This window comes from Lactuca saligna, chromosome 5 (assembly GCF_052625555.1).
Source record: "Lactuca saligna cultivar CGN05327 chromosome 5, ASM5262555v1, whole genome shotgun sequence".
Taxonomy (NCBI): Eukaryota; Viridiplantae; Streptophyta; class Magnoliopsida; order Asterales; family Asteraceae; genus Lactuca; species Lactuca saligna.
This window is the reverse complement of record NC_136421.1, coordinates 39,834,435-39,850,980: the sequence shown is the minus strand read 5'-3', so window position 1 is coordinate 39,850,980 and position 16,546 is coordinate 39,834,435. Positions and strand designations below refer to the sequence as shown.

The following is a 16,546-nucleotide window of genomic DNA, read 5'->3' as shown; positions in this document are numbered from 1 at the left end:
TCCTTCATTCAGTTCCCACAATCTTGAGTAACAAGGGTGTATAAACCTTCTTGGACATCAAATACATTCCAGTAAACTATTATAGGGATAGTTTAGGGGATACAAAACATTATTCCTATTACAAGGAATTACACCAGAGTCGGTTCATTCATGAGTCTATACTAAATGCTATATGAAGAGATACACTTATATGGATACACTTACATCGATACTAGTACCTAGATACTATATGATGAGATACTATTACATGTTATACGTGTAGATTAGTTCTGTCTATCCTAGTACAAAAGGATACCATACGGGACTAACCATTCCGTCACCCAACTGTTAGCAACAGATGTAATGAACATCTACGGATGCCTACGGTTAATACTTATACTAGGGTACCTTTACGGGACTAACCATTCCTACGCCCTACTATTAGCTACACATGTATTAAAACTTTACTTTTAATGCAATGGATGATGTTGTTGCTTGTTTACTACTTTACACTGTTATGATACTTCACATGGCGTCCTCCACCCCTGAACGTTTTCGCCGTTCTTGGTTTTGGGGTGTGACATTCTTCAATCTATAGGAGATGTGAGTTGTAGATCTTCGGAGTGTCCTTCCAGATAGACTTGATCCCGATTCCCATGGGGGATGTGTGTGTGTGATTGTGGGTATGGACTGGCTTAGTCGTTCCGGTGCCATGATCGACTACGAGGGTCAGCAGGTAGTGGTTTGAACCCCAAGTGGGGGAGAACCGATTGTCTATGGTGAGGGTACCAGGTTGGGATCAGGGTTTTGTTCAGCTACCAGGGCTCTACAGTACATTCAACATAGATGTGTGGGTTATCTAGCGTATGTGGTGGATACGCGGGTCAGAAATCAAATTTCAGTTTTAGAGGTTCCGATGTTCAGGGAGTTTGCTGACGTGTTCCCAGAGGAGTTACTAGGAGTGCATTCGAAGAGGTAGGTCGAGTTTAGGATTGACCTAGTGCCAGGTGCGCCCCCTATCGCCAAGGCGTCGTACCGATTGGCACCAACAGAGCTGCAGGAGTTGTCATCACAACTCCAGGAACTGCTAGGCAAACAGTTCATTCGTCCGATCACTTCTCCATGGGGAGCATCGATTCTCTTCGTCAAGAAGAAGGATGGTTCACACCAGATGTGCATCGATTACGGGGTGTTGAACAAGTTAACAGTGAAGAACCGTTATCCATTCTCGAGGATATATGATCTTTTCGATCAGTTGCATGGAGCATTTTGGTTCTCCAAGATAGACCTGAGGTTCGAGTATCATCAGGTCAGGGTTAGGGAGGAGGACGTGGAGAAGACCACATTTCAGACTCGCTATGGACATTACGATTTCGTGGTGATGCTGTTTAGGCTCACCAATACACCAACAATATTTATGGACCTGATGAATTGGGTCTGTAGACCGATGCTCGATTGTTCGGTCATCATATTCATCGACGATATATTGGTATACTCCAAGACCTGAGAGCAACATGAGGAGCACCTTCGGGAGTTGTTGGGAGTTATGAGGCGGGAACAAATTTATGCTAAGTTCTTGAAGTCTAAGTTTTGGTTACGATAGGTTCAGTTCCTTGGACACCTCGTTAACCAGGATGGGATTTTGGTCGATCCGGCCAAAATCAAGGCGGTTATGCAGTGGGAAGTTCTAAAATCTCCTTTAGACATCACAAGCTTTCTGGGATTGGCAGGGTACTACCAGAGATTCATACAAGATTTCAGTACCCCTCACTCGTCTGACGAGGAAGGGGTGGATTTCCGGTAGGGCCCTGAGCAGCAGAGGGGGTTTGAGACCCTCTGATAGCGTTTGTGCGAGTTTCCAGTATTGACTCTTCTGGAAGGAGACGAGGATTTTGTGGTGTTCTGCGATGCATCCATCATGGGACTGGGAGCGGTCCTCATGTAGAGAGGATGGGTGATAGCTTACGTATCGTGGCAGCTGAAGTCGCATGAGACGAGATACCCTACTCATGATCTGCGGGGCGATGGTATTCGCTCTCAAGATCTAGAGACATTATCTCTATGGGGTCCGTTGTACAATATACATGGATCATAAAAACCTGAGATACATCATGGATCAGCCGAACCTAAACATGAGTCAGCGCAGCCGAACCTAAACATGAGTCATGGATCTAGAGACATTATCTCTATGGGGTCCTTTACCACCCAAGTAAAGTGAACGTGGTGATGGACGCTCTGAGCCGCAAGTCAACTGGATCTTTCACTCCAACAATATCAGTGGATTCTCCACTCGTGGTTTTGATTAGAGAAGTTCAAGCTGAGGGTATGCATCAGGAGAATTAGAAGCTTGAGAAGATTTGGGGTGAGAACACCCGGTTTATAGGATAGTCGGGGACTATTGACTCGTTATGGTCGGGTCTAGGTTCCAATGCTAGGTGGGGTCAGACAGACAATATTGGAGGAGGCTCATAAGTCTCGCTTCTCTATTCACCCGGGGGGCACCAAAATGTACTGGGATTTGCATTTGAGTTATTGGTGGCCAGGCATGAAGAAAGAGATTGCGTGGTACGTTGAGAGGTGCTTGACCTGCCGAGATGGTCAAGGCTGAGAATCAGAGGTCACATGGTCAGTTACATGGCATAGAGGTTCCCATATGGAAGTGGGAACAGATCACGATGGATTTTTATCACGAAGCTGTCGGGGACGGCAAAGGGCTTTGACGCTATTTAGGTCATCGTTGATCAATTAACCAAGAACGCCCACTTCTTAGCGATACGGGAGAGTTCATCGGCCGAGAAGCTGGTCGACTTATATATCCGGGAGATCGTTTCTCTCCATAGGATACTGGTCTCTATTGTTTCAGATCGTGACGTTCAGTTCACCTTTCGTTTCTGGCAGAAGTTCCATGAGGAACTGGGCACTCGTCTGCACTTCAGTACATCTTACCATCCACAGACAGATGGCCAGAGTGAGAGGACCATACAGACTCTCGAGGATATGTTGAGAGCCTATGTCATTGGCTTCGGTGGGATCTGGGATTCCTACCTACCTATGACAGAGTTCTCCTACAAAAACAAATTTCATTACAGCATTGGCGCTCTGCTTTATGAGCTATTGTATGTACGGAGATACCGCACCCCATTCTGTTAGGGGGAGGTCGGCCACATGGTAATGGGTCAGACCAAGGTGGTCCTGCAAACTACCAAGAGGATTCGACAGATCAGACAGTGGCTGCAAACCGCACAGAGTCGGCAAAAGAGTTACGTCGATAGACACCGCTCTGAGTTGGATTTTCAAGTCGGTGACATGGTGCTCCTAAAGTTCTCGCCCTGGAAGGGTGTGATCCGCTTCAGGAAGAGGGGGAAATTGGGTCCCCGGTATATCGTACTGTTTAGGATCATTGCCGGGGTTGGCAAGGTGTTATATAGAATAGAGCTACCAGAGGAGCTTAGTCAGATCCATAACAATTTCCATGTGTCGCAGTTGCGAAAGTGCATATTAGAAGAGGCGACAGTAGTGTCCTTGGAGGATATACAGGTCGGCGAGCATCTGAATTACATAGAGAGGCCAGTAGCCGTACTGGAGAGGAAAGTGAAGGTTCTACAAAACACGGAGGTGCCTTTGGTGAAGGTACAATGGGAGCACCAAAGAGGGTCTGAGTGGACTTGGGAGTCGGGGGCTGAGATGCGGGAGCACTATCCGGAGTTATGCATCGCAGTGAACTTCAAGGATGAAGTCTAGTTCAAGTAGGGGAGAATTGTAATGCCCTAACTCTCAGGTATAGACTTTACAGTTATATATTTTCATTTTGAAAGGTCGACTCGACAAGTTGGATCCCCTGACTCGTCGAGTAGGAACTGATTTGGTCGTATAACTTAAGTGACCAACTCAAGAAGTCGGAGGATACAACTCGACGAGTTGGAGCTGGCAGATGAAACCCTAATCTACAGGGTCTAGCACCCTATTTAAAGGATCATTCGCCTCCCCTCGCCATCCCCTAGAGCTTTGAAACCCTAATTCGCATGTGCTCTCCATTTTTTGTGATTTTCAAGCTTGCAAGGTGATTTGGAAAAAGGATTGAAGTATAAGAGGATTGGAGCATACAGGAGCTGGTGGATCTAACTCTTCTGCTTATTGGCATCATTTTGAAGGTAACAAGTCGTTACCTTGACTTTACTCCTTTTAAATCTCTTCATGTTTAAGATTAGGGCTTTTCTAACATGTATGTTAACCATTCTCGGGTATGGGCTAGGATTTGAAGTTGCAACTTCAGATATGAACTTATCTTGCTCTTTATAGCTATAAAGTCTCTAGCTTTAGCAAATATGAGCCTTCCTTTTTGAGTTAAACCCTATTATAAGGTTGGATTTGGTATTCTAAGCCTTTAGAGACTTGCATGCACGTAAAGTTTGCAACTTTATGTGATAAACATGCCCTGGGAAGCTTGATCTGCAATATGGAGCTTTGGGGTGGCTTAAAAATCATCTGAATGGAGGAAGGACTGAAGGGACTCGACGAGTTACATGGTCAACTCGGCGAGTGTGATGAAGATTAGCCTTGAGGGTTTCCGCATGAACTCGGCGAGTCAGCAAGATGACTCGACGAGTCAGTTAGGGTTTTCTCGACTTTTGGACACGCAGGGACTCGACGAGTTGTCTGGAAACTCGACGAGTCAACTGGGGATTTCACAACTTCTCGAGTACTGGAAGGACTCGACGAGTCAGAGAGCTGCACTCGACGAGTAGGGTCAACCTTAACTGTTGACTTTGACTTTGACTAAAGGTTGACTGGTTTGACTTCTGAGGGTATTTTGGTATATTGGAAATTTATGGAATGGTTTCATGGTGACTATAGGTGTTAGAGCCTGTGGTTGTGATTCGAGAGTTTGAGCTTGCCACTTCAATTCAACGTTTGCGAGGTGAGTTTTCCTCAATATACTCAAGGGTCGAAGGCACCAAGGCTGATATGTTATGCTAGTATGATATGTTAGGTCGGTATCCTGGTAGATAGGATGATATATGCTATTATGATCTGTTAGATCGGTATCATGGTATGTTGATATGATCTGTTAGATCGGTGTTATCTATCTATAGACTGTTATGTGATTATTTGTTATATGTGTACATGTTTGATTGGTGGTTAAGGCTTATCTGCTTTGTGCGAAAGCCAATAGACCTGGGCATTCCAACTCGATGGTTGTGGGTCGTGAGTATTCCATCCCAAGGATGATTGGACTCGTAGTATGTAGGCATTCCAACCTGTTGGTTATGGGTCTGGGGTATTCCATCCTGAGGATGATTGGACCCATAGTATGTTGGCATTCCAACCGGATGGTTGAGGGCCTGGGATATTCCAACCCGATGGTTGATTGAACCCATAGTATGTTGTTTTTGATTCTGTATGCTATTATATGTATGGGTATTCTGGGGGAACTCACTAAGCTTTGGGCTTACAGTTTCAGTTTTATTTTAAGTACATCAGATGATCGCGGGAAGGCAAAGGCTTGATCGTACAACTCCTCACATTTATGACTTTTGTTTCTGGGATACTCTGATCTTATACTATTTTGAAAACAAGTTTTGTAATGTTTAATGGTTTTGAAATGTTTTAAAAAGTTTAAATTTGGCATGATTTTATGGGTGTTACATTAACATCTTTATTTAAGTACATATTTACTTAGATGTTTGTATACATTACATGTTTACTTAGATGTTTGCACAAGTTCATTATATATCAAACTTTAGTCATGATACATCAATGTTACATTAACTCAAACACATGCTTTAGTTATAATATGCCCAACTTTCATTGCACATAAAACTTCATGAACTACATGATTTACTCAAAATACATCAAATAGGATACAAAGAACACATCAAACTTTCAAAACTACATCTTTAACATACAAGAAAAACAACACAAACAATGCAACTTTATAAGTAAACAACTTCCACTTGACTTTGTCCAGTTCCCGTCTGAAAACCAAATCAGAGTTTTTCTCTTCTTCCAACTTCTTCCTGTATATACTAATTTCGTTTTTCAAATTTCCAAGCTTCAATGTTAGGTTGTAGATTTGTCCCAAATCACTGTTCTTCTCTACTGCCTGGTCATCATCTTTCAACCATTCCTAGAATTATATTTTGGAGTTCTTGCACTCTTCAAAAAAAGGTTAAATTGAAGAGAAGATGAAGAAGCAGATTCAGTTAGGGATGATTAAAAAAACATATTTACCAATGAGTTTTGACAAACTCGATTTTTTTTTTCTGGGATTGTCGGGTGTTCTTGAAATCTTCACACGTGATGGCATGTCACACTTACATGGATAGTCAACTTGCAACTCGACATTGCGTTTGGAAGAGGCAGAAGAAGAAGCCATAGTCGATTTTGTCGATCTAGGACTTTAGCGTACAAACGAACCATATAACACCCTTTATATAATAAACAGATGTATACTATGCCATATATTATCTTGTGTATGCCACCAAACCTTAATTTAGCCAAACAGATATTAACCGAAAATATTGATGTAATTTGAACAATTAAAACAAATTAGTTTCTTTTATATGTAAAAAAAAGGATTGTATATGTGAACAAAATAAGAGGCTACTTACCTCCTAAGTCATTTTGCACGGAAGTTCAACCTCTTCAAATTTCAAAGTTATATTTACAATCATCTAATCGGTGGGGGAAACATAAGATCTCCCTTGCTTCAGCTTCTGCGAGCATGAAGTGATATGCTGTAGCAATGGCGTTTAAAATCCTTACCAGAACCCTCGTTCTACCAAAATCCATCAAACAAATCCCAAGTCAAATCCCTAATTTTTCTACATCAATCTGCAGCAACACGACTCCTCTTTCAAATCTTTTCGAAAGGTACGGTTTCCCACCTTCTAATCTTCATACGTTTTTCGCAAAGAACCGATTTTTGCTCGATTCCAACGTTCCGAATGTCGAAATGTCCTTGAAAATCATATCATCCTTCTCTTCTTCCAAGAATTTTGTTGTCTCCATGGTAAATAACTGTCCTAGGGTTTTAGAACTCGATTTTCTCAAGAAATGGGAAATGGGTATTTCCAAATTAGGGTTTTCAGACAACAGTAGTCTGACAATGAACATCCTTGAAGTTTCCAGGAAATTCGATTTATACCCAGATGATGTTTTACAATGTATGGAGTGTTTGCGGGGTTTTCGGTTTACCCCTGCTACCATAACTAGGATTTTAGAGGAACTTCCAGTGATAATAACCATGAACGAAGAAAATATTTGGGGTAAAATCGAATTCTTATTAGGAATTGGAATCCACAGGAGTAAAATAGACTCCATAATCCAAACTTATCCAGGTATTTTAGGATTTGGGGTGGAGAACAAGTTGAAGCCTTTAATCTCCGAGTTTATTGAAATGGGGTTTAAACCTAATGAGATTAGAGAAGAAATCATGAGAAACCCCAAAATCCTTCAATCAGAAGTGGGAGAGCTTTCGAAATGTCTGAGAATGTTAAACAGTTTAAAATGTAGAGTCCCAATTAAAGAAAAAATCTTTAGCAACGGTGTATTTAGGGCGTCATATAAAGTTAAGTTAAGAATCGATTGCTTACACAAACACGGGTTAATATATAAAGATGCATTCAGCATATTATGGAGAGAGCCAAGGGTGATATTATACGAATTAGATGAGATCAATAAAAAGATCGAGTTTTTGATAAATACGATGAAGTTTGATGTTGTTTGTTTGGTTGAGGTTCCGGAGTATTTGGGGGTAAATTTTGAGAAACAGATTGTGCCTCGTTATAATGTGATTGAGCATTTGAGATTGAGAGGTGGAATTGGCGATGAAGTAGGATTGAGGAGTTTGGTTAAGTTTAGTAGGTTAAGATTTTATAATCTTTATGTGAAGCCTTATCCAGAATGTGAGAGGATTTATGGGAGGTTTGTGGATGTTAAGGTTAGGAAGGGATGTCCGGAAGGAATGTGGAAGCTTTTTACACCTCGGAATCAGAAGAAGATTTGAAGAACATGAAGTCGTTTATGGCACAACTGCGATAATAGAGAAAATCATTTGATTTTGCTGATTTATGTCTTTTGCACATGTCGATTATAGACTGTGAAAATCTGTGTCTGCTATTTGTTGAGAATGTCATGTTAAAAATGTTGAAGCTATAAAAACTAAATTTGCCCAAATAAAAGAGGTTGTAATAAATTATTTGGAGTAATTATTGATGGAAAAATGTATATGAATGCTCAATTTGTGGTAAACTGTGAACTTTCAGGTTTTGAATGTATTTCAAGTTTTGTATCACATGAAATATTATATAGAATTGCAAATAATATTTCTTGTAGAAAAGAAAAACATTTTGATGAGATTCTGAATAGAAAGAGAACAATGTTCTATAAAACATAAAACAGGTGAGGCATTCTGATTTTTTGGGGATGGGTCAAAATCAATTTCTTTGTTTGATAAAAAAAATTGTGTTTGAATCTTGAATCCGCATTAACAATTGTTGAAGAAATCAATATTTATGGAAATTATTTGTTCACGAATTATGCAATGAGAAATTAAATATTCTTATATTTTTTTTTTATTTCTATTATTTTTCTATCTATGTGAAATGCCGAAATGGTAACAAGTATTGTACTTTGATAAAATTAATAATAATTAAGAAAAAAAAAAATAGAACATTTTATTTCTCAATATATCTTGCGGCATGAGGCGCAAGCTTTTTGAAAAAAAAAATGATATGATTTCCAGATGTGTTTTATTTGAATATAGAATCATCTTGCTTGTATCACTTAAAAAGCTCCCGTAGAAATAAATTTATCGAAATTAAAATTGTCCAAGCATATACTATGACTCAAAAAAATCGAATGAGTTAACAGTTTTGAATATTGAAAAGGGATAATGATTTGAGAGGGTAACAAACTTTAAATATTATTCCTATTTAATCATTGAATTTTTTTGTACCTATTCATCCATGAATTATTTGAAATTGTTTATATTTTATTTTTAAAACCGATTATAAATAAGGGTTTAGGTCATTTTTGGTCACTTAATTTTTGGTTTTGTGCTCATTCGGTCACTTAACCATTTTTAAATTTTAAAAAATCATCAAACTTTTGATTTTATGTTCATTTAGTCACTTAACTTTTAGATTTGTGCTCATTTAATCACCTAACTTTTAAAATTGTGCTCATTTAGTCACTAAACTTTTAAGAAAATTTAAAAGTTTAGTGACTAAATGAACACAATTTTAAAAGTTAGGTGACTAAATGTGATCAAAACAAATGTTAAGTGACTAAATTAGCACAAAGCTAAAAGTTTGATGATCTTTTAAAATTTAAAAAGAGTTAAGTGACTAAATGAGTACAAAACCAAAAGTTAAGTGACCAAAAATGACCTAAACCCTTATAAATAATTATAAGGGTAAAATATGAACAATTTTAAACAATTAAGGGATAAATCAAATATGAAAAAATTTAATGACTAAATATGAACAAAGTTGAAATATGTTACCCTTTCAAGTCATTATCTCATAAATAGTTCTAAATGTTATTAAGAATGAGTACAAACCGAATATGAAGGTCACAAAAATGAAGATGTAGGAATCATGTGATATACATTTATTGTGTAAGGTACTAGAAACAAAACATAGAAATATAATAAAATCGACTTTAATCACATAAAAATTGAAGAAACAAAGATTGTGATGGTTTTAGAAATATACTTAGGACATAGGAGTCGAGACGGTCGTTGTATGTCGTGCGAAAACGAGAGAACATATGATAAAGAATCGTGAAAATTGTGCAGTGTTAAATTTGAATGAGGCTTTTCTTCTTATAAGGATACGAACTTTGATTAGAGAGTATAGATACATAAGATCAAGGTCGTGAAATAGTACATGAGTAGTCTAGGTGTTATTTGTCTTTACATTGTTTGTGCATTTTGCCTAGTTTTTACTGTTTTTACTTTCAACTTGTTTTGTCATGCTTTTCTTCCTCATTATTACTCGTATCTACATTTTTTATTTGTATATTGGTTCTATATATACATCCTCAAATAGTTCATATTTAATCACTGAACTTTTTTGTTGTGCTTGATTTAGCCATTAATTATTTGAAATGTTTACATTTTACCTTAATGACCGGTTGTAATTAGCAACTAAATGTAAACAAAGTTGAATGTTCGTTACCCTCTTAAATGATTATCACTATTGAAAATCAGTTTTGAGGACTATCATAAAGTAATTGATGTGCTTTTTGAAAGAATACGCAGACACACCATCTAAAATGACTTTTGAAAGTTTTTTATTTATTATTATTATTATTATTATTTGCATTAATATGGACCTTATTATTATATTTTTGAACGATAAATATAATCTAATCTTCAAACTACTTGTTAAATATGTGTTTGGTATATCGGTGAACATTTGGACGTCCAGACCGACCAAACTGAACCTGGTAAGCCTCAACTGGTCCAATCCAAGATCCACAAATTTCTGCAAAACCGATCCGGTCCAAAAGGCTAAACCTAGACCTAGTAAACCTCAACAAGTCTAGTCCATGATCCACCAGTTTCTGCAAAACCAACCCGACCCAAGAGTCAGTCCGATCCAATTCGGTCCAAGAGCTCACTCTAAACCCAAGAACCGAGAACCAGACTGAGACCTGGACCTAAACCTGGTAAGCCTCAATAGGTCCGGTCCAAGGTCCATCAATTTCTGCAAAACCGGTCAGATTCAAGAGATGGTCTAGTCCGGTCCAAACGTTCACCCTACGTTCAAAAAGAAAGAGTAGGAACCGATAAGCCTCAACAAATCTGATCAAATGTCCATCAATTTCTACATAACTGATCTGATCCAAGAGTTGGTCCGGTCCGATCCAAATGCTTGCCCCTAGTTTGGTATATTGTACGGTATTAACATATATGCATCATCTTTCATCTTGCTCCAAACATTAACAAGCAAATGAAGAGCCTAACATTTCACACACCTTACTAGTACAAAACTAGTTTAAGTGGTAGTGCAAGATTATACTCTGAATCTCATTTAGAATGTACAAACCCAATATCCAAAATGTATGATATCAAAATCACCAACAACATAAGCATTTTCTATTTGAATTTATATTTTTTTATCCAATGCCATCTCAATTCTCACATGTCTCATGGACCATTAGATGAAAATGCAAAACACAATATTATGACTTGATAAAAGTAAATAAAGTAAAAATATGAGCATTGAACCCAATAAACTATATACCTCAAGACAAATGAAATCTAAAATAGGTTACAATTGTGTATTAGGACAAAACTACATTACCTATAATGAACCAAAATTAAAACATGTTGCTATTATGCATGAAAAGTATGTTAGACTAAAACTAGAATCCACCTAAATGGATACACATTTAACTCAAATGGAATGTAAAATGAATACAAAAGAACAATGAAAAAGAAAATGTGAATATTATTGAATAGATAATTAGATATGTTCATTGCCATTTTTGAAAAATTATGAAAACCGATAGCCATATATTACAATTCTTAAAAAAAAGTCGAAATCTGCCACGTTTTTTTAAACCACACCCAAATCCAAACAGATAGCAAACAAATACTCGATTCTCATATTTTACAACAACAAAAAAATATCACTTCTTACCATCACCAAACAGGTATCCCAAGGAAGACCCTCCACCTGGAGCAGCATGAACCTTAGTCGAAGGACGATCCTGTAAATTCACACATTACAATAAATCAACAACATGTTACATTCTTGAGATTTGTATGATAGTGTTTATAGAGATGAGATGTGTGGCACAAAGTAAAGTTTTCATAAGATAAAAGATACCGTGATGAAGTTGCCAGTATTCTGCCCATCAGCTCGGATGTAGTTGTTAAGCTTGCTGCTTTGGATACCAGCTGGAATCTGTTTTGTAATATCTGGTGGTGTTATAGGGGCGGCAGTTTTAGGAGGCGGAGGTGGCTCAGTGGCAGCAACATGAACGTCTGTTGGAGGAGACTCTGCATTGGGCTTTGGCTCACCTCCACTTCCAAAAAGGTAGTCCAGTGAACTCTGCCCTCCACCACTGCTCACACCACGACCCATGATCTCTGCTTTCAAGTTTTGTAAGATCGCAATTCAGAAATCAACAACCACCAATGTGCTTAGCATATAGTTCAAATGTCAGACCAGAATCAATGGTTGCTAAGCATGTAACTTTGGCAATCATGTCACAAATTCGATGGATAGCTTCTTCAACTAAATCAAAGTATCGTTGAAATTATTGAATCGATGCAAAAATTATAGAGGATCTATTCGCGAATAAACAGAATCGAAAAGCAATTGCTAATACTAACACGTATCAGCATCATAAGCCTGCGAAAACGAGATTATTGACATATGCATGACAAATTTGACTACAATATTTGTAACGCGATCACTTTTGTTCCGATTCTAAGGGTATAAATGGAGATAAACATGAATCACACGCTAAAAATGCCAGATCTGACATCCACGCATGAATTACAGCTTGAAAATTACGCAGAGAAAATGCTGAGCAATGAGTCGATACAAACACAAATGGCAGATTTCTCGGCAGTTCTTTAGTTAACTAACAAAAATATCGATTGTCACCAAAAAAACGAGCAGCAAAATCGGAATTGAAAAGTAGAGGGATAGAGAGACAATGGCACGTACCTGGAGTGTTGTTCTGGGATCAGATCTGGAGCAGACCGAAGATAGAGGGGAGAATCGGTTCCCAAACACCAAAATTCTTCCGAATAAATAATGTCATTTTAAATTGCAAAACTAAAAGTGATAGTAAAATTAAAATAATAAATAAATAAAAACAGAACTAAATTACATAAATGGTCCTTGAGGTTTCGGTTGTGTGTTTGATCGTACAGACCAAGATTTATTTTGTTTTAGTTTTGATCCAATAAAAATACCAATTCTCCTTATTTAATTTTTTTTTTCTATTATCAATTTGTTATTTGTTATGTATTGCCCAGGATCGTCAATTCTTCACCATCATATTGTCTCTCCGATACCCAAACTCATATTTTGTTTATCTATTCTATTTCAATGATAGAAGAGACCAACTTATAGGTCTCTTGAAACTTATATAATGTTTCCACATTATCGACAAACTTTGATATTTTTCATGTCTCTTTTCCGTACACTCAAGCGTGACTTCCTCTCCCATCATCGATTCATAATTGTCACCTTCGCATATTCACTATCATCTTTGATAATTCACCGTTTTCTTCACTCAAAATTCTCGTGATTACATAAGGTTTCTTTAATGTAAATTTTTTCTATGGTTGATTCATTATTTGAAATCTTCATGATGAAGGCTTATTTAATGAATGAAATAATAAATAATATATATATATATATATATATATATATATATATATATATATATATATATATATATATAAACTATAAGAATAAATACATATTGGCATAACATTTATTTCAGTTATGTATTATTGACTACTTTTTAAACAAAGCCAAACCATATGAATTATTTGAGTTAAGAAAAAAAAAAAAAAGACAAAATTGCAAGATTGATCTTTGTGGTATTCAAAAATCTTTGGATAGGGTCCAAAAAGTTTCCAACTCGAATAAGAGGTCGAATATCAAAGTTTTTTTTTTTGGGTTTTTGGTCCCTAATACACTTGAAAAGTCAATTTTACCCTCTTCATTTTTTTTTTAATTTTACTTATTTATTTTGGTAATTAAATAATAAAAAATAAAAATAAATTATCTTTCTCTCTCTCTCTCACACACACACACACACAATAAATAGAAAAGTCAAACCCCCTACCCATTTATTCTTCTTCTTCTTCTTCTTCCCCGATATAGATTTGATGAACCCAATTATTTTGTGAATGTGAAGACTTCATCTTTATTCATGTTTGCTGGAACCCTAATTTTTCCCATTACTTTTCACGCGGTTTTTATTAGATGATTCTTACAATCAATACCACCAATAATAGATCCATGAACTTACCATCACCATTACTTCATTACTCCTACCACCATCAACAATGCGTTATTCTTGTATGGATTCCGACCAGCTCCACCACATCTTCTAGATGTTTGACAAAAATGAAGATTCCAGAATCATCAAACAAAAATGAAGATTCCGTTGAAATCGAAATCCGATTTTGACTTTTCAGTCAAACATGGTTCTTCTAGTTGGGAACTCTTTTCATGTTGTTGTAACAGATTTGATGGAGGGGAATAAGTTGTTGGATTAGGTGTCTAAGTCCATAACTATAATTTGTATGTACTTGACCCGAGAGTAGCATGGTCTATTTGGTTTGCGTTCACCAAAACAATCTGATAAGATGGATATTTGAGAAAGAGGCTATTTATGATTTACTAATATATTATAAGTATAATATATTAATTGAGAAATCATAATATTTAATTAGTATTGATCAAAAATTAATTTGGAATTAATTTAGTGATAAAAAAAGACTAACCAAATTAACGGGGACTGATTATTTAAATCAGTGATACATATATATATATATATATATATATATATATATATATATATATATATATATATATATATATATATATATTGTTTGGGCTATTAATCCATGATGGGCTAAGTTTATGTAAGTATCCAAGAAGAGTTAGCCCACATGAGATATCGATCATAACTTAAGTGTATGAATTAGGGTTTACCCATGACTCTTGGAATCCTACACTATATATGTGTTATCCCTTAGCCAAAATCGATAGCCCTATGCAACAACCCAATTTTTCAAAAGAAAATTTTCATTTTTGATAACCTAAAATACATTTCTATAAACCATGAAATCCAAGTACAATTGTTTTCAAAGCTCATATTAATTACAATTTTATTTCAAAACATCAAAGTGTCCCATAAAATGTATGAGAGAGTGTACACCGAGCCATCAAGCCTTTCCCTTGCCCTTGGGCTCAGAAGTACCTGAAACAAATCCATAAACTGTAAGCTAATGCTTAGTGAGTTCCCAAGAGCATACCGCACATACAATCCACGTAACACATATCATATTAGCCATAAAAGCTACACATATTACATAAGCCATGCCTACAAAAAATAAGGATGTTGTGGGATCCTCCCAAGGTCTTACTCCAGGATGCCATGGGCTCCCACACATGATCTTATACCTACGTGGCATGGGATCCTCCCATGGTCTTTAACTGGAAAGTCATGGGCTCCCCCATGGTCTTTACTTGAAAAGCCATGGGCTCCCTCACATGGTCTTACATTCAAATGTCATGGGCTCCCCCCGTGTTCTTCCCTGTAAGTAACACATACAAATAGTAAAGCACTAACATAACTAACTATCGTAACACGTATCTACAAAATCAACAATTATGCCACATATCACACATAATGGGTCGGCCTTAGTGCCTTCGACCTATTGGTATGGTGAGCAGACTCACCTCTCAAGAATGCTTAGCTGGCAAGATAAGATTCAATAAGTCCCAACGCGCAGCTCCAACTCAACTTCCTAAAAGCATCATAAGATTAACTTTTCATAATCCCATAATTACTCTCAAAGTCAACTCTAGTCAACAAAGGTAAAAGTCAATGTCAACATTCCATGTTGACCCCAACTCGTCAAGTGCATCTAGCAACTTGTCGAGTTCCTCTAGAGTCCAGAAACCTGAACAAACCCTAGTCAACTCGCCGAGTTGCTTCATTAACTCGACGAGTTCACTTGCTATCCAGAAAGATGGGGAAACCCAATCCAAATCGTCGATTCGCTAAGGTAACTCGTCGAGTCCCCCTCCCTGTTTGCTTATTATGATGATTCATCGAATGCAGGGACTCCATGGCTTAAATCTGAAACCCTAAGGTGTCCAGAGGGATAAAGTTTCCAACTTTACCCTCTATAACCACACCAAATGCTCTAAGGTCCTTATCCAAGGTTGGAAAGCTCAAAAGTATTGACATGCATTCCCAAAACTTTAGGGATCTGGAATCCCTCCTTTCCAAAGGATTTTCTAGTCCTCAAAACGTTCCAAATATGGAGGCTTTATGGGCATGCATGTCCAATGCATGCTTTAGGTCAAAATGGCCAAAAATGGGAAATATGCTCTAAAAACTCTTACACGGCATCCTTGCTTGATCAAAAGTTAGATCTATCCCACCTTGGGACTATTTTTCCCTGGAGATCCATAAAGTTGCAAACTTTATGAACCCTATGCATGCAATCAATAGGAATGATAGAAAATGAAGAGTAAACTCAAGATCTAGCCATATTATAAGATAAAGATCGAATCTTGAAGACTTACCACAGTCCACAAGATAGTCAAGTTCAAGAATGGTGGTTACGACATAATTTCATATCGAATCCGGATTAGGATCAGGAGCTGGCGGTCAGGGCGGGCCAACATTATCAGAGACCATTGTTCAGATAAGATCATATGAGTTAAATACTAGGATTCGGGGGATCCTGAATGATGAGATTGTTGCACTAGTCTGAGACGGTTGTCGTTACAGCCTTCACTACCCTATCAGCTGAAGGTGGTGGGGCTGGTTGGGCTTTTCAGTA

The 16,546-nt window shown here is 37.3% G+C and overlaps 2 protein-coding genes across 2 annotated transcripts; one reads left to right on the top strand and one right to left on the bottom strand.

Annotated features, from left to right (window-relative positions):
• Positions 1-6,613: 6,613 nt before the first annotated feature.
• Positions 6,614-8,258, top strand: LOC144998289 (Mitochondrial transcription termination factor family protein). The gene has a single exon (XM_078958082.1). The coding sequence runs from the start codon at positions 6,725-6,727 to the stop codon at positions 7,985-7,987; it is 1,263 nt and encodes a 420-aa protein (XP_078814208.1). The 5' UTR covers positions 6,614-6,724; the 3' UTR covers positions 7,988-8,258.
• Positions 8,259-11,421: 3,163 nt separating this feature from the next.
• On the bottom strand, positions 11,422-12,780 carry LOC144998143 (protein SPIRAL1-like 1). Its single transcript, XM_078957958.1, has 3 exons — positions 12,672-12,780; positions 11,823-12,085; positions 11,422-11,703 (listed from the first exon to the last, which is right to left on the bottom strand). The coding sequence occupies exons 2-3, from the start codon at positions 12,078-12,080 to the stop codon at positions 11,623-11,625; spliced, it is 339 nt and encodes a 112-aa protein (XP_078814084.1). The 5' UTR covers positions 12,081-12,085; positions 12,672-12,780; the 3' UTR covers positions 11,422-11,622.
• Between the last annotated feature and the right edge of the window lie 3,766 nt (positions 12,781-16,546).